This window comes from Falco cherrug, chromosome 9 (assembly GCF_023634085.1).
Source record: "Falco cherrug isolate bFalChe1 chromosome 9, bFalChe1.pri, whole genome shotgun sequence".
NCBI lineage: Eukaryota > Metazoa > Chordata > Aves > Falconiformes > Falconidae > Falco > Falco cherrug.
The window spans coordinates 31636982-31655799 of NC_073705.1; the positions used below are offsets into that span (position 1 = coordinate 31636982).

The window sequence follows — 18818 nt, forward strand, 5'->3', positions numbered from 1 at the left end:
ATAAATAGAACACATTAAAAAAAAGTCTGTAGAGAAGTAATTCCCTTAAATTACTTGAAAGTTAAGGTGTCAATCCCAGTGAAGACAGTGCATTACCTATTAGTGAGGACAGCTTCAACCTATTTAAGAGTCTTTGGTTTTAAAACCTCTGTCAATAAACAATAAAAGATCATCTTTGGCTAGAGACAGTAGGAAGTTAAATTCAGAGTTAACAGTTTAGAAGATAAGTATGTATAAAATACTGACTATTACTCTTTTTATTAAAAGAGAAAATATGGAATCCTCTAGTTGGGGCTATACTTTAAACTTGCTTAGACATAGAAAGTTCAGCCACAGTGTCTAGAGATTTTGAGCAAACCCGTTAGTTAAAACACCGACCTGCTAAATGCAATGGTGTTGAATGCCGTCCTTGTGTGTCCCGACAGTTGACATTGTCAGGTGAACACAGCTTTTTCACTCGGGCCAAACAGCCTTTCTTTGCAGCATCTAGTAGAGCTGCATCTCCTCTGAGAAGGTCTTGAATATCAGTATCACCATCTTTAACAAGGTCTAGAGGAGTATTTCCATCTCTGTTTTTCTTTGTAGGGTCAGCTCCATGCTGTGCAGATAAAAAACAGGTGGTAGAGTATGTAAGTAGAATAAACACACTGCATCTCATGCATCTTATGCCTTATTGAGCAAATATTCTGACACTTATTAGAATCCTTCAGGGAGTGCCTTCCATTTACTGTGTGAGAAAGGACAATACAGTTGCTAGTAGCATCTCTTTTACTGAAAACATACATTTAACCACGATAATTTAAAACCCACAAAACACAAATCAATTTCTCAAAGAAGTCCAATCACATTTCAAACTGAATAAGAAAGAAAAGAAAGTAACCTCTCTCCAGCATATGTAATACCTGTAACAGGAGTTTGCAAATCTCGTATTTTCCTTTTGCTGCAGCTTCATGCAAGGGAGTGAACTTCCACAAGTCAGCAACATTAACAACTGCACCATGTTTAACCAGCAGTTCTGCAACTTCATAGTGACCGTATGAACAAGCATTATGTAAAGGGACCAGTCCTCTGGAAACAATCAAAAAAAAAAAGAAAAATTCTCTTTTAAAAGTTGGGTCTTTTTTCAAAGTGATATAAACTTAAAACCCAACCACCTTCAATAATCAAACCGTAACAAAGACTTTATATAGTAGGAATATCTACTGCCAAAGTGGTAAAAATGCCATCAGCAGTGGCACTGAAGAGAATTAAAAACACAGGGCCAGAGAAATTCTTGATGCTCTAGTTTCAAATGCTGCAGAATGCTTTTGTGGATATTCTGAACATTTTCGTTCTAACAGAACGTTCCATAAAAATAAAAAAAAAATAAAATTGAATGTCTGAAGAAAGCTGGGATGCTTATCAGCTAGCAATATTCAAGAGCTGACAGATATCAGCAATTGCAATTGCCAAGAAAATACACATTTGAGTATTTACCCCTTATCTTTTGCATGCACATCAGCTCCATGCTGAAGAAGATACTCGACAACAGATACCCTATTATATCCCGCTGCAAAATGAAGAGGTGTAGACTGACGTCCTTCAATATCTCTGCAGTTCACACTTTGAACTGTACATAGTTTCTGTAAAATCACCACAACAAAACATACATCACTATACACAGTGTTGGCACACTTAATTTAGTCATAGAATGTTGTTATACACATCTGATTTTGAAAAACTGCTTTCATTGAAGTTTTATTTCTTTAGTTATTTTCACATAAAATCTTTACTTTTCCCAGATTGTGTCCCAAGAAAAAAAATAATTAAATACACCCCCCCTCCCAAATCCACACCTCTGACTCATTTACACTTTTTGTGTAAGACAAACTTCTGGAGGTGGTGAACATTACATTTTGTCATCTGTAACATCTGTGCAATACAAAGGTTTTACGACAGGGATCACAATTCCAAAGCAGCCAGTGAAGGGCTGTTTGATTGCTTGTTTTGAGAAATTATAATTTGTGATAGAATTCTCTCTTATTTTTAGGACAAGTTTAAGCTTACTTTTACAGTATCCACATCTCCAGCCTTTGCAGCCTCCAGCAACTGTCTATCTGCATCAGAATTACCTAATGGGATACCTTCTGGAAAATAAATGAGGTTACATGACAGGTAAGTGCGTGCAGTTGAAAGAATTTGTCAAGACAGGAAATCATTTGAGTATTTCAAGGATGTCCCTTAAAAAAAGGGTAACCAATTACAGACAAGTTTTGTCTTTTCTTACTGTCTACAACTGTAGCTATTAGCTCCAACAGTGTTTGCAAAGTTGCCTTCAGCAACACGCTTCCTATCTATTTTGAAGTACTGTGGGACCAACTAAACATTCTTATTTCAGTTTCAGAATACATCAAGAAGCTTACCAATCTGTATGATGTCCAAGCCATACTTTTGAAAATCCAGATACCGTGTTGTCTCTGCTCACAAATGCAAAGCAGCTATCTTTGCTTTTAAAACTAATTTTCTACTTAAAAGATTCCCCGCCCCTCCACATCAGGATTTTTCCAGAATTAGTCCAGATGGCTAAAAAGATTCCCCGCCCCTCCACATCAGGATTTTTCCAGAATTAGTCCAGATGGCTAACAGCATGAACGTTCCGAGCATCTCTGACAACCTGTGTAGCTGAACACTAGAAAGTAAATGATACTGTTAACTACACCTAGAGCAGGCACTCTCCTTGTGCATGTGGTTGAAGAGTAAGAATTGCACAACCCAGTACGGCCTTTTGTAGAAAGTACCTTTTTTTTTTTTTTTGGACTTGTGTTCACTATTATTTCTTGACACCACTTGAAATAGCAAGTACAATGAAGCACATCACTTAAGAAGTGGATCTTGAATAAATCCGTTTTACCTTGCAGTAGCTGCTGCACACTTTCTGTCCCCATTTGTAAGGCTGTAAAGCCCTGCAGAGACACAATGGAAGGATCACATCCAGAACTCAACAGCAACCGGCAAGTCTGAAGATGACCACAATGTGCTGCTCTATGAAGAGAGGTCTGGCCAAGATTATCCAGCGCGTTAACCTAAAAATAATAACAACACAGACAAGAAACGCTACCATCAAAACTTAATATTAAAGCTGTTTTCATTGCTGACTGGGAGTATTTCACAAGTATTCTTACTTTCATTAAAACAAGATATTCAGCATGTTTCCCAAGGTCATGCCATTTCAAAAGACCAAATTTTAACAAAAGCAGTTCATAAAGTTGTAACTCCATTTACTGAGGAAGAATTGCCCCCTTTTAGAGGCATGTGAATAATCCAGCATAACAAACAAGTTACAGCAATTTTGCCACATACAGAAGCAGGCCATTACTTTGCTCATGGCAGCACAAACAGTGCCAACACATAGTACAGCTTCTACCTGCATTGACTTTTTGTGGTTTTTTGGATTGAGGAGTTCCTATGCGTTTCAGTCAAGGCGTATTTAATTTGTAACTCTGCACCCAAAGGTTATTTGTATTCCCTACTGCTCCGCTGGTTCTGATCACTGATTTGAAAACTTTACGGCAGTCAGGCTGTAAACAAATTTCCGCAAGAGAGAGAGATATGAAACTTTGAGTTTTGGAGGATTCAAGCATTACAGAGAGTATATCCTTTCCACTTTTTGTTTGGTGGAAATTCGAACTAAACACTGTGTAACGATTTAACATTTTGCCTTCATTGTAATTTTTACTGCATGGAAGATCACACAAAGTCTACCTGTTATATAGTTCATTCTAGCTTCCTGCTTTTTGTATATAACCCCTACTTTTTTTCCTTAAGCATTTCATTACTACTGCTGGGCAATGAAGCGCCAAATAAGACACGCTACAAGCTTTCAGTTAACCGCAAGAGGAGCTACGTCAACATTTCTTATAAAATAGGGCCAAAACAACAATGATGCCTCAATGTATAGGGCTGTACTGATGAATTGATGGCCTATGTCTTAAGTATATAAACCTACAACCTTCCAAAATGAATTAATATAGAAAAGTCTGTCTACTCAGCTGTTCATTCTCACAGCATGAAAACCTATATAGCAGGCAAAGCTCAACACACACAAAAGTATAAATAGTAACTCATACCTTAGCTTCATGTTTTACAACTACTTCAACAACATCATTATGAGCCTTTTCTGATGCCACATGCAGAGGAGTCAAGAAGCTTTAAAAAAAAAAACCAAAAAACAAACTCACAATGTATTTTGCAAAATCTTCTAAACACTTAAAAGAGTATTCCTTTGTAACCACTTACTCTTTTGTTTTTTCATTGATGTTGGCTCCTTTCCTCAGCAGCAATTCACATACTTGTTTTCTCTTAGGATATGGAGATGCAGCAGCACAGTGCTGAGAATATTAAACATCGTAGCGTTAACAACTAGCTAGCAATATATACAGGTTTTGGTGCTTGCTAATCAGCTGGCAGTTAAGAGCTGATTGTGTGCAAAGCCCACAGGAAAAAGAAAAAAAACCACCTCACAAGTAGAAGATTATTAATTTGGGAGATTCCACATGGGCTTTTGGATTGGGCTCTGGTATCTTCCAGAGCTCCCTCTCCACTAATTGCTGGAAACCTTCAAGCTTTACAAACAAAGCTAACATATGTAGCTCGCTGTTGCTTAAAACTAGACTATCCTACAGAAAAACAGTCATATAGACAACCTAAATTAAACAAGTGATTTAGACTAGTCTTAACACAAACCTTAAGAACAAAATATTAGTGTTATTTGTTTAGCTAAAAACTGGATATTCCAGGCTGGTCTTAATTACACTGTTTGACACTGAAATTTTTAGTTCTAAAGTATTAGCTAGTAAGTTTAGGTCAGCCACAATATATGCAAAATAATGACAAAATCCTGAGATATTACCAATGCTGTCTCATGTGTTTGAGGATGTTTGAAGTTCACTGTCTCCAAAGAAAGGTGTTTCTTTATACGAGCCACATCTGATTCTCTTGCAGCCTGCAGCAGTGAGTGACCTTTGAATTCATCTTTAAAAATAAATAAATACATACCAGAAAGTTACACTCCTTCAGTTGAGAAGACGCAAGAGGATTGTTTCTTTCAGTTACATAAAAATACTCATTTTATTCAGTAGACCACGGTGCAGACATTTCCAACTCTGACTTAAGCTTTTACATCACTTGACAGAACTTTTTACCTAAGCCAAAACACTAAAGAAATACACTTTTGTTTCAAAACCAAAGCCAGAGACATCCAAACTGGTTGAAGACCTGTTTCACTCACCACTGTTCTAGGTTCCACTCCTCACGTATGAACCAATTCAAGTATATACACGTCTCTATTTCTGACCTCTTTAGTAAAACCATTTCTAGATGCTAGCATGAAGCCTAATGTAGTATTTACTGATAATTTTTGTACATATCCCAGAAAGTTATTGTTGGACCACTCAAGGTCAGAATTTGATGGCATTCTTTTCAACTACTTGAGTTTTCTGGACAAAAAAAAAAATCAAAGCCTTTCATTAATTTCTTTGAACTTTCAGCGACTATGGCATACTCAAACATACTCAGCATTCTAAACAGTTACGTTTTTTCTTTTCTTCAAACAAAATACAGCGGAATAAAAATGAGTATTTCAACAGTCTTGATGCAGTGACAGGAGCAAGTATGGAAAATGAAAGTGTACTGGCAAGGTTGTGAGGGAAAGCATGTCTATTTAGCAAAGAAAAGCTACAAAACCCATCACAACCACATGACTATAAAACTGACAATAAAATTATTTTAAATGCCTATATTCAGAAAAATTAGCAATCTCAAATTATAAACAGTGAAATGTACTGTCCAACATTGCACAATTGCTTGGAAAGTGTAAGCAATTTCCAAATCTGGCTTCTGGCAGGTCACTGTCTAGGGAACCTAAGCACACATTACAATCTATAACTGTAGAACTGATCTCACTTTATACTCACATGCTAATCGCTCTTTTAACTGGGGTGTTGGAGCCAAATCAATGGTGCTTTTGTTGTGACAGTTCAACAGTGTTGGGTCAGCACCATAACTTAACAAAAGTGAACATACTTCCACCCTGTTCTTAGAAGCTGCTTCATGCAGAGGGGTGAACTGCCACAGGTCCATCGCATTCACACATGCTCCATGCTTGAAAGGGAAAGCGGTAAAAAAAGTGCAATATCAAAACCAGATCATTAGAAAAAAGACTTCTGTCATTAGTTTCAATGCAGTAGACTTAAAATAATTAAAAAAAAAAAAATAAATCAATGCGTGTATGCAATCTGTATCCAAGACATTCTCTAGATGTTCATTTTCAATATAACACAACATTTCAGCACGCTGCAGTTTTTAATCCTCTAGCATCTCACAGGTACATTCAAAGAACCCAAAGGCTGGCTAGTCTCTTCAGGCTTTCCCCAGCATCTCTAAAAGGAGAGTAGCTCTGCTACAGGTCAGATCAGAGAAAGAGCCTAATTCATACACTCTGAATCACCTTTGATCAAGCTCCTGTTTCTTGTCACTCTAGAGAAAGTCTAGAGTTAACAGTTGCACTAAGATAAACACACGTTCTATCAACACTCTCCAAGATACGAATGCTAGAAAGAGACAGGCACGCAAAAGTTGACTTCAATTCAGAATATGTAATTACAAGGTTCTGCAAGTAATATTCTTGGATGATTAATATCTGCGTAATTATTCTCCAGTAACATTCTGTATGCATCTTGAGTTCTGTCTGTAAGCAATTCTGATAAGACATGCTCCTTCCCATTGCTCCTGTTAAATCCATAGTGCTTTGCAAAAAATAAGTCAAGGTTCACAGAAATATAACAGTTAAGATACACAGTAGTGTCTAGTCAAAAGGCAGAATTTCTTTTACCTAGTACCACAACTGTAAAGATTCACTTTACAATTGGCCTCTCAAGTAACAGAAAAAAAAATATTAACCCCCTGACTATTTATACTTACTATATATGCTTCTTCCAATGATTTTTAAATTTTTGCTAAACAAACAGACACATGGGATCAGTAGGGAGTGAGACATACAGGACAGAACAACAACAGCTATTCTCTGAACATCCAAACATCTAGAGCAGGGGTCCTCAAACTTTTTAAACAGGGGGCCGGCGCGTGGACGAAGTCATCTGCGGCTGCTTGGTTTCCCCCACGAACCCCCAGCGGGGTGTGTCTGTGTGTGTTCTGTAAATACTGGGGGCCAGACTGAGGACCCTGGGGGGCTGTATCTGGCCCGCGGGCCCTAAGTTTGAGGACCCCTGATCTAGAGTTACCTAACAGAACACCCTCAGCTGTTATAATGACCATGTTCTGCTGTAACAGCGGAGAATAGGCATAGTTCAAAAGTCCCCTGCTGCACAACACTCACAGATATATGCAGGCTACACCTTTGAGCCACTACCGTAATATGCATCATATTCTATCTTAAAGATTAACATAACCCAGGTAAGCCACTTCAGTTCTGTGAGTTCGCTTATGTTAGAAAAACTGACACATTTTTCTTTCTTTGGAGTTAAGGCTACAATTCAGGGCCAGAATTGATGTTGTAAAGTTCACTCCCTCAAAAGACTGATTACTCTTTCATTTTATAACATTTACAATCTTTACCAGCATTCTTTTCAAAAACCTTTTAATACGCTGTCTTCTGAAATGCTTTTCTATTGTCAAACTCACAATATTGCTGGTTTTGGTGGATTTTGGGTGAGGGGGGAAGGCTGAGATAAGAAGTACTTACTTGGCAATATAAAAACATTCAACTTTGGAGCAGAAAGAGTTAAAACCAGAAAGCACATTTATAAAGAAAAAGCTTCCTTGCAAGCAGAAGATTCTGTAGCTCCATCTTAATAATCATTAACCAAGATGTACAGCAAAAGCAATCTATCATTCTTTAAGTTTTGTAATTTCAGTACAATATAAAAAAAATATGCCACTTGCATTACTCTATTATAAACTGTTCTTATTTAGTAATATGCAATTTAATCTCTTCAAAGACCAACCTTTACTAGAAGCTCTGTTACTTCATAATGACCATAGGAACAGGCATTGTGAAGTGGCACCAAATCTCTACATAGGAGAGAAAGGGGAAGAATGATTGTCTTAGTATGTGTATTTCAGTTCCAAATGCTTCTGCAACATTGCAAATGGTACTGTGCTGCACCTTGAACATTTTACACAAATAGTGTCAGAGATGTTCAAATTAAGTTGAGGGGAAACACTAAGCTGGAGAAGAACCCAGAAAATCCTGTCATCATTTTTCAGAACAGTGAATGTTTAAAATAATCGGAAGATGAGAAATTAACTGCACTTACTGCAACAAAATGGTTCCGCTCAGACTTGAAACCCTAAGCAGGAAGAACTATCTGCAGGGGATTTTCAGGACTGACAGTAATTATTTCCTTTTTCACAAGAACACTGCCATAAGATTATCTCCTCCCTTGGAAACTAAACAAGTCTTACTGGCTAATGGTTAAGTAACTGTAAGATATTCTACAGTAACAGCAGAGCTGCAGAGGTTTTAAAGCCAGCTTCATACTCTCTCAAACTTGGAACTTGGGAGCAAGCGAGAAATTGCCCCAAGTGAATTCTTTCACTGGGCTAGTAAGGGAGAAAAGACAAAAGTGAATTCCAACCCCAAGGGGACAATTAAAACTGTCTGATCAGGCAGCTATTTATGTAGCTGTGAAGTGATCCTAGGAAAAAGGAGGAGTAAGATTTTGCTTTCCATAATCTTTCATGTGCCTAAATACATATTTTAAAAATAGGGTTTTCATTATATTTTATGTAACTAAACAAACTTAGTGCATCTGTATTTCACTACACTTCCTGACATAATAACCAAATAAAACCTCTGGGAAACAGATCTTCATTTTTTATCACATTCTTTGCAACAGAAACTTAAAAGTAGAAAGAAAATTAAGACTGCTTCAATCATCAAAATAATGCTGACTTCACAGTGGTGTATGAACATACCTTATTAAACAAGAGATAATAATTTGGCTAGTGATACCTAAAAGGCACATGTTCTATGTTCAGCTCAATTTGGACTCACAAGTCTTAAGCCTTTACACTTTACATTTTTGTCCCAACGGAAAGGTTAAAGATGACGTAATTGTCTCAGGTTAGAAATTCTTCAGCGTTAAAATAGTATTACTATCCTTTACTTCATCTCAATTTTAAACAAATTATGTTTATTCCAAACAAAGGAAAAATGAACCTACCCTTTATCCTTTGCATGTACATCAGCCCCATGTTGCAGCAAGAGCTGTACTATTTTTACACGGTTATACCCAGCTGCTAAATGTAAAGGAGTAGACTGAAATGACAGAATGTAGAAGTAATCAGTAACACAAAATCAAGGGTTGATTTTATTTTTTTTTTCAAAACTTGTTAATGGTACTAATTACTGAAATCCTTAAAACACTTGCAACATTAAAAGAGAGTGCTTGAACCAAACATTTGATAACTATGTTCATTGTTTACTGACTACTCTCACAATCATCATAAACACAAATCCTGAATTTACACCATCACCAATACATTCTGGCAACAAAGACCCTCTTAAAGGATTTTTGATGCCTGCAGTCCATTTTTGTCTTTTAGCTTACCATACCTATACTAGCATACTAGCATATTTTGCTAGGACAAACTATGTCCTTCGTGAAAGGGGAAATAAGATGGCTATTAGAAACAATGACTGCTAAATTATAAAGAGGTCTCCCTACCAATAAGTTAGGAAATTATCAAGAGATTGTTACGCACATCTGTGAGTGTAGTAAGTTAGTGGGGCATGGGGGAAACAATCTTCTAAATTCTCACACTCTACAGAGCAGTCAGATAATTGCTTTATGATCTTTTCTAGAAAACCCACTCCAGCATTCCCATCAGCAGCATCAAGAGCAGAGCTACAAATTAGTGAAGAGAAATCTTATCCTCTTCATTTAAAAACCCGTCAACTGAACCGGGTCTGTACAGTTCCTAGAGGATGAGTCTCAGAGCTAGAAGATAAGAAAACAGAAATGCATAGGTGTTTTGGAGATCCCAATATCTTACCACAAAATCCTGGACAGGGAAAGTAATTTGAAAAAGAAACTTAAGTGACTGAGTAAATATACTTAATGAGAACAACAAGGACACCACAAACTGATATTCAGTAATATGAACCTTTGGTAGGCTAGGGGCTGAACCCAGGAGACAATCATGATTTTTTAGAATAGAGATTTTGAATATTTTTCACATAGTTTTTTACCAATACTTATAGGAATGAATAGCTCATTCTTGAAACAGCTACGATAACTTGCCTAAGGTATATGGCAAATAAGGGGCCTGTGTGCACCTCTTTGCATTTGCAACAATAATCTATGAAAAGGCCTCCTTCTTCATCACTGCAGATATGAAGGTCAAGCATTAGATCCAACTGAAAAGGTGTCTGTTTATTGCTCCTAGATGGAAATACCTCATTAGTCCTTTTATGATTAAAACCAAACAAAAACCACCAGCCAGCTGCTAGAAAGCTACAATCTTATTTTCTCACATATATTAAAGAAAATAGATAGATTCTATGTTTAACATTCTTAAAAACTGGTCAAACAGTGACGGTAAAACATGTAAGAATGAACTCATTTTAAATGAGGTTTCAAACAAAAATACCTTTCTGCCATCACTTGCATGACAGTTAACATTTAATGGTGTAAGAAGAGACATCATCTTTTCTTCATTTCCACTCCTGAAAAACAAGATATGAAATAAGCAGAAATATTTTTATTCCAGTTTTTAGTAGCTTGTTATGTTTTTATATTTTTCCTTGCTATAATGTTCAGCAGATCTGAAGTAACACATTCACTTCCGTATTGCCAGCATTAAAGGGAAAGCAAAAATGCATTTATGTAACTGGTTTTGTAACTTTATTCACAGATAACAGCCAAAGCTTAGCATCTAGATGGAATGCCAGCTCAGAAGCCTATATATATATATACACACACATATACACACATTACATACCATTCTGAAAATATAACTAAATTCCAGATATTTTCCAAACATGCATACCTGGCACTTTCTAAGAGTTCATCTTTCTTGTATTCACCTGGAAGACAAAAGGGAGTTGTTAAATGAGTACCTACATATGTAGTCTGCTACTTATGCTCCTCTTCTAAAATTTTAGAGAACATAAGTGTTAAAAATCTCACAGTCCATTACTGAACTAGCACAATAAACTATTTAATCAGAACACATCCCACAGCTGAGATGATGAAGGCCATATGGGAATTTCTATTTAGAATTACAAAAGACAGAAGCAATATCAGAAAGACAAAAACTAAAATGAAGTGTTACATTAATTTGACTGTTATTAGTCATAATGTAATCTAAAGATTATCGCTTACCAGTCAGCACTGCTTTTGCAGACGGGTCTGCTAAATCCAAAGCTGTTCTTCCATCTGTGTTCCGGATGGTTGGTTCAGCACCATGCTGCAGCAGTACTATAAAATGCCAAAGTTTTCCATGAGACAACAATTCTACAAGACAAGGCTTATGAAATGTATCATTACTGTAAATTGCAAGCAACAAAAGAAACATCCAGTTACTGATCCTAACTTCCCCTCTCAAATTTTTACTGTCAGAATTCCTTAATGTCACCTGCGAACAGTTTAACTAGTGAAACATGCCCAGACACATTTTACAAGAAAAAAGCAGAGCAGAAATCACAGACTGGCAGGAGGCAATCTCAATATCAGTTGAAAGACTGACAGACACTACAAAAACCAGTAGCTACTTCACATCAGCTTCAGAGCATGCTGCCTCAAACCCACGAGTGACTAAGCCCTGAACTGCACACAGCAGTAACAGGCCCTGCATTTTGCACTCATTTTGGGGCCAATCAGACAGTGCTACATATACAACTTTCCAGATCTGCTCCTTAAGAAAGGAGAGCAAACCACGCAATCAAAAAATTATTCTTGACATATCTAACTTTCTGCCTTTTCCTAACTCTTAAGAACTGTGTAGACAAAACAGGTGGTCAATATAATTAAGTTTAGCTCCTATCCTTAACTAATTTAACATGGCTCCTACACATAGAGACAGAATGAATCCATTACTGAAACCAGTTTTGTTCTTTCCACTACACTGTGAGCAGCGGCAGAAGGCAGCAGAAGAATCTAGGCTGAAGTAGAAGAGCATCTAGTTCCATCACATCACTCTAAAGCTCCTTCCTCATTATGTCAATATGAATCTTTATACTTGGGCAATTATCAAAAACAGATCTAAAACCTTGTTTCTTCTAAATCTGGCATATGAATTCAAGTTTATGAAAGATGTGTACATTTAATCCTTATACCAGCCATAGCTTCATAGAGTATAAATGGTCTTTAAAAAGTTTTTGATTTTTCACAGTGAGAAGAGATGTTGGTCACAGGATGAGTGGTAGAAAATTACCAATGCAGACATCTGTCTTGCCCTTAATGGCAGCTTCATGAAGGGGAGTGTAATTCCAGTTATCCCGAGCATTAGGATCTGCACCGTGCCGCAAGAGAAGATTGACAACTTCAGCATGACCAAAAGAGCAAGCATTGTGAAGGGGAATAAGGCCTCCATCATCTCGTGCGTGGACATTGGCACCACTTTGAAGTAAATATTCAACTACATCTTTCCGACCAAAACCTGGAAGAGATAAAGGAAGGAAAGGTGTCAGAGTGGGGTAAGAGAATTCCCTGTCCCACATACAGAGATTAAAACAACAAACTTCTCTTTTTTAGTAATTTTATATGGCTATTAATCTGAACAATATTTTGTATGATACTCTGCCAACTCACAGCCAGTTTGTGGATGGACCAATAGATGATCCCTGGGAGGAGTAAGGATGAGACTGGCTACAAACCAATGCATATGCAATTTATGTCCTAAGCTTTTTAAAAAAGATTCACGGAACACAAATTGCATTTTACAGAAACAAGTTGCTTGTTTTTTTACAAAAAAATCAAGTAAGCAGCACTGCTCTCAAGTTAAAACTAGAAGCATGGCTATTTGTTTTCTAAGGAATAATTAATGTAATACGCACACAGTTTCCACCTTTGAAATGTTCACTTAAGAACATAAGAAGTTTATCTGAAACCATTCTCTACTAAAGAAATTTATTATATGAGTATGCACAACCATAACTTAAAAGATATTCATAAAGCCTATTTTCAGTGATGCCTAAAATGATTATAAATATTTGATCACAACTGAAGCACAAAAATGCTCTTACATATTCTGTGGCACTTTTTTTAACAAACCTATCATTCAAGTTAGCAGACAGTTAAAAAATATGCCCACTTGTACACCTGGGGCTAGACATACCGTTAATAAGGCAACTGCTCTTATAAAACAATTATATAGCTACTATTATTTAATTTCAGCTGTATCTTGCACATTTCTACAACAGCAAATGAACCAGGACAACAAACTGTATCTGTGTTTTCTCCAATACCTTCACAAGGCCAGAATGACTTCAGACTTCTGCTTGTAGCCATGACGCCCTTATGTTCCAAAGGCCACTGCCCACAGAAATCCCTCAAGGGTTTCACGTAGGTCTCTTTGGGTCTCAGGGATTAGTAGGGCAGGTAAGACCCATGTGTTGGTATTTATCAGACTTGGGCCAAGTACCTTCTGGGAAATAACATGTGTGTGCAGGACTTGGCCTTCCTGGCTTGAAACATCTGAGTTGCAAACCACTTTGCTGAAGAGATCAAGAACTGGGCGGGGATGAAGTCTTGAACTTTTCCCTCAGACTGAATCATCCCACAGTAGTCAGCATCAGCCATACTCAGATGGTAGGAAATTTAAACTTAGTTACAAATCATCCATGGAACACCCCCAGGTAGGTATAAGTCCCTGCAACTGTAACCTAGAAATTATGTTTATTCCTGATAACTAGCCAGCATCTGAGTGACCACAGCAGAAGTGTCAGCATTTTAGTTACAACTTTGTAGTTTTAGCTTAGTTGCAACTGAACTTTTTCACAGCATGTTCTGCACTAAACCCGACTGTTCAGTAAATCCCCCCAGCCTGACACCAACCGAAATCCTGAAGCAAGCACTTTCACCTTCGCTATTTTTCAAAATTCAAAATTGAAAACTGCCATTATTAAGTAATTTCTGGATGCTACTTGCTGAGAAATCTCATATACAAGCTGTACATGCCAAAGATGAAGAGGCCAGGAAACTTACTCAGAAAAGCCTTTTTTCAAATTCTATCTTCCCTCAGAAGTCTGGTAAGGAACCACATTCCCCACAGATTTCTGATTATTATAAAAATAATTTTCTGTGAAACTTTTTAGTCCCAGAATGAACTTCAAGGTATTTGCAAGTAACAGCCACAAGACTATACTGGTGATGTATTTCAATTCTTCAAAATACATTACTAATAACAAATCTTGCTCGCTAGCACCTTGACTATGATAGAACCACATGCTGTACAGCAAATTCACTTTTGAGTCTCAGCATTAGTTACCCACCTTACAACTAAATAGAAGGCACTTTGCCTATCCTGACAGAGAACACGAACATCTCACACTTGAGATGAGAACTGGATCATATGTATTTATGTGTACAGACACAGTAAGCCATATTCACTGTGCATGCATATTTCTGCTGCCAAAAAAAAAAACAAACAACCAGTACCCACCTACACAACATATACCCATGCAGCCATATTGTCTATATAGTAAATTACATGCAGCATATTTCTCATTCTTAAATAAATTTAGCTTTCATAACTATATATTATTAATAGTTATTTTTCTTCAATGTGGCCTCCTGATTTTTTCTTTCTTCTTCAAACTTTCAAAAATTTCTGCTTCTAGTTTGAATGTATACTCAAAATTTGCTAAATTCTTTGAGGATCTACTCAGATGACTCTTTTCACAAGTGCCACAGTCCTGCAAATGCATCAACAAAGCTGTTACTTGATGACAGGCTGTTTGGTATCTTCCAGTACCAAAAAATGTTTTCAAGAACTGCATTAGTTATGTTAGAAAGCCTCTGACCAAATTCTCTGTCCAGAGGTTACAGGTCTGGTAGGTAAACCACTCATTCTTGTACATAATGCATTCCTGTCCCGCAAAGCTTTGATGTACAGCCCTGATTTTGAACGTAAACCACCAGCCTTAGCAGGAATCAATAGTGTAATTGGAAATCAGCTGTAGTAAACCTCATTATAGGTGTTAGAGGGCATCCAGGTGAATTCTGTTTATTACATAGGTTCAATCAGATAAAGTTCATGAACAACCCGTAGCTTCTCTCTGTGCAAAGCCTGCATCTGTTTGGAAAAGACCCTAAGTACAGCAACACCACTAAACTGTCTGTACTTATTTTAATGTTGAGCTCATTTGCATCACACCAGTTTTTGTAATTTCTCTTCACGCTGACTGCACAGCGGGGATTCCTTACTTCCTTGTGGAACCATGTGTAAAAGAGGACACCATATATGAAAAGAAGTATTGTCTCATCATTTTTTTAAGGATGTATGTGTACCTAGAGTAACAGTTCCTCTTTGCTGTCAGTTCACTGCTGCAAAAACTATTCCAGCACCTTTAAAAAAACCACACATACCTGTCATTTTTAAGGGGTGGTGGGTTATTCTGGCTCTTGAGTTTCCACCAAAAGACCAACTAACTGGTATCACAGCTTGCAACTGTGCAAGGTAAAATGTCTCAACATCGTGAACATTTACTTCTTACAGCAAAGTAGAAGGGCTACTCGTGGCCTCCAGACTCTTCTATCATCTATGACAGATGAGCAGCTCACTATACTTGTTCCCCAAAAAGTCACAATCTTTCAGCTGACAAATCTTGAATATTAATCATAATAGAAACTTGTAACTGTGTATCTTTATTAAAAATATTTATTTCTTTACAGTCACTGTTGTATCATCATTGACCTTAACCTAATTTTGATGGGATAAAAAGCTAACAGAAACAACTGAGCTCCAATTCTTCCCCCCTACTCCGGGTGTTTGTATTTTCAAACAATTTTAGTTTGCAGGAAGGGCATTTTGGTTCCTGCCAAGTCCCTAAACCTTTGTGATATTTTCAAGTTTGACATACACTGTGATGAAAGGGATTGACTTGAGGAAGTATATGCAGCTTATGGTGAGAGAGGACTTAAGCTTCAGAACAACTTATACACACAAACATAACTGTGTACTACAAAATCCAAAGAACAACCTTTACCAAGATCCCAATATGTACTACTTCTGATAATGACACATGCCCAAGGAGAACATTCAGATCTTTGGGTTTTTTTTTTTTAATATATTTAAATATATTTTAAAATCCACCTTTACAAAATGACACATGGAAAGACGGGAATTTTTTTATTTCTTTAAATTGCTAGGTAAGATCTGGGAAAAGACTTAAAAAATAGAACCCAAGTTCAGAACCCAGAATGCCACTAGAAAAAGAAGGGCAATATGAAACCTATCTTCATGTTTCGGCTCCACCTCTTCCATAAACAAGTCTTAAAACTGAATGAAACTAGTCAGAGAAGTTTTGTAATGTAATTTTCGAAGAGCACCTAGCCACCTAGGCTAAACAAAGCAAGAATACAACAGACTTTTGCTTTTACTTCCTGGAATGTAATACCTTTAGAGACAGAAGACAAAAGATGTTAGTATTACTCCAGTTGTGAATAATGGGGAAAAAGCAAAGCAAAACAAAACAAAAACCCCCAAATCCAGGAGTTAACTTATGTCCATCTTTCACACCACACCTATTGCAGGTAGGCTGACAGCAGCAGTTCTACCTGGAGCAGTGGAAGAGTGTTAAATCAAGAAATTACACAAGTATTTTATGTCACATGTTAACCAGAAACTTGTGGCATCTCCTACAGTCTTGTGACAGGAACAATTAATTTCTCTGTATCAAGCCTGAAGTAGATGTAAGCATGGCAATGGCCTCTCCCATTTACACACCAACCTGTTTAACATTAAAAGTCTAACAACTACATGAAGTTATTACTATGCATTTTTTTAAGAATAAGCTTTCTACAGATCAGGAGTCCTTTAAAGTCAAGATGGATCACTCCTGTCCACAGAGATAAACTAGATCACTACATCACACAAGGAGCTCAAGCACACACACAAAAAAACTAAAAAAAAAAAAAAAAAAAAAGGAAAAAGAAGAAACCCCCTCAAACCCCCTCACTCCTCCAACATGCTGTAAAATGTACTCATTTATTTAGAAGTTCAGAGTTTATTAGTGAACAGGCAGGACTGCTGCATGTAAAAAGACAGCTGCTATACTGTATTCCTCTGACAGGGTATTTTAAGTTGTCTCCAGGGCTCTCTTGTTAATGAAGTTTCTTAAATCTGTGAAATGCATCTGTCCTGAAGAGGCTTTCAAAAACTCAGACCTGTTAAGTCTACCGAATGCAAGGAAAGGACACCTTAAGTAGAAACCTCTTCCAAAACAAGTGAAGAAACAAAATATCTTTACTGATATCCATATTGTTTATCTGAAAAGAGGCTGCTGTCTTTTGCAGCTTGCCAGCCTTGGGGTCCTACATCTAACGTGGTAATGAAATCAAAACACACAACATGAAAACAACTGCCACAGTCAGGTCTTTGTCTGAAAAGGTGGGATACAATCCTCTGGCCTGCTGCCAGTGAGAGCAGTTGTTCTGCGATGTCAGTTGTTTGCGTATCTCGGTCCCGAATTAACAAAGTCTATTTGTCAAGTAAGGCAAAGAGCTTTGAGACGGTGTTATCTGACAGGCACCCTTCACGGGTGAAATTCTAAAAACAAGCAGGCCTGCCGACATCAACGGCAGCAAAACCTGGGCCCCCTGTCACCTGCCAGAGCTCACAGGCCACAACAGGGACAGCCCAAACCCCAGTCCCGAATGTCCTCCACACCAGCTGAGGTTTACTGAAACAAAACCCACAGCAACAAGACACCACCTGCACCGCTCGGCAGCAGCCACCGCCGCGTGGGTGACACCCACGCAGCCACGCCAGAGCGGGCGTCGCGCCCACAGGCGGCCCCAGCCGCGGGACGGGCGGCGGCGAAGCGCCCCGGGCCCCCCGCTGCGGCGGCCGCACACCCGGTGCTGCTCCGCGGCCCGGCCCTGCCCGCGCCCCGCGGCAGGCGGACGTACGCGGCCCGGCAGCGGGCGCGGCGCGGCTGCCCCCCGGCCTCCCCCTTCCCCACGGGCGCGGTAATGGCGGCCTCAGGCCCGTACCTGCGGCGAAGTGCAGCGGGCTGGACTTCCTGCCCGCCGTGTCCCGGCTGTTCACGTTCTCGGGCCGCACCAGCCGCTTGACCCGCTCCACGTCCCCGTTCCTGCAGGCCTCGAAGAGCTCCCGAGCCGGCTCCGCCGCCCCGCCGCAGCCCGGCGCCTCGGCCAAGGCGGCCGCCCCACCGGCACACCGCCGCCCCGCCATGCCGGCCGAGCAGCCCCCGCCGCCCCGCTCACAGGCCGCGGCCCGGCGCGGCGGCAGCCCTCACCACGCTCCGCTGGGCGGAGCGCTGGGCCCGGCGCATCGCGGCGGAGGGATCCGGGCGGAGCGCCCGCGGCGGCACCGCTGCCGGACTCGCTGCGCAGGCGCCCCCTCACAGGCTGGGCAGGCGCGGCGCGCGCAGGCGCGGCGGGCGCTCCCGGGCTGGTGGCGGCGGCGTGGCGCGGCCTCCGCCGCGGGCTGAGTGCGGGGGCCGAGGGGGCGGCGGGCCGTACGGCACTACCCGGCCGGCGCTGCTGGGCCCCGGGGCCCTTGAACCCAGGGAGCTCCCGCTCTGGCGGCCATTTCCAGTGCACGAAACTTGCCTCGCAGTGCTGCCTTTC

At 39.4% G+C, this 18818-nt stretch overlaps 1 protein-coding gene across 1 annotated transcript in view; it reads right to left on the reverse strand.

Annotated features, from left to right (window-relative positions):
• TNKS2 (tankyrase 2) overlaps positions 1–18568 on the reverse strand; it is a 32782-nt gene extending 14214 nt beyond the window's left edge. Inside the window, exons 1-16 of the mRNA XM_055720003.1 lie at positions 18219–18568; positions 12436–12660; positions 11385–11480; positions 11050–11086; positions 10651–10726; positions 9222–9316; positions 8001–8067; positions 5952–6138; positions 4889–5010; positions 4276–4367; positions 4107–4185; positions 2891–3062; positions 2047–2126; positions 1477–1622; positions 903–1068; positions 379–598 (exon numbers count right to left, since the gene is read on the reverse strand). Of these exons, the coding sequence (XP_055575978.1) occupies positions 379–598; positions 903–1068; positions 1477–1622; positions 2047–2126; positions 2891–3062; positions 4107–4185; positions 4276–4367; positions 4889–5010; positions 5952–6138; positions 8001–8067; positions 9222–9316; positions 10651–10726; positions 11050–11086; positions 11385–11480; positions 12436–12660; positions 18219–18420 (2062 nt within the window). The 5' untranslated portion in view covers positions 18421–18568. The remainder of the gene's footprint in view (positions 1–378; positions 599–902; positions 1069–1476; positions 1623–2046; positions 2127–2890; positions 3063–4106; positions 4186–4275; positions 4368–4888; positions 5011–5951; positions 6139–8000; positions 8068–9221; positions 9317–10650; positions 10727–11049; positions 11087–11384; positions 11481–12435; positions 12661–18218) is intronic.
• Between the last annotated feature and the right edge of the window lie 250 nt (positions 18569–18818).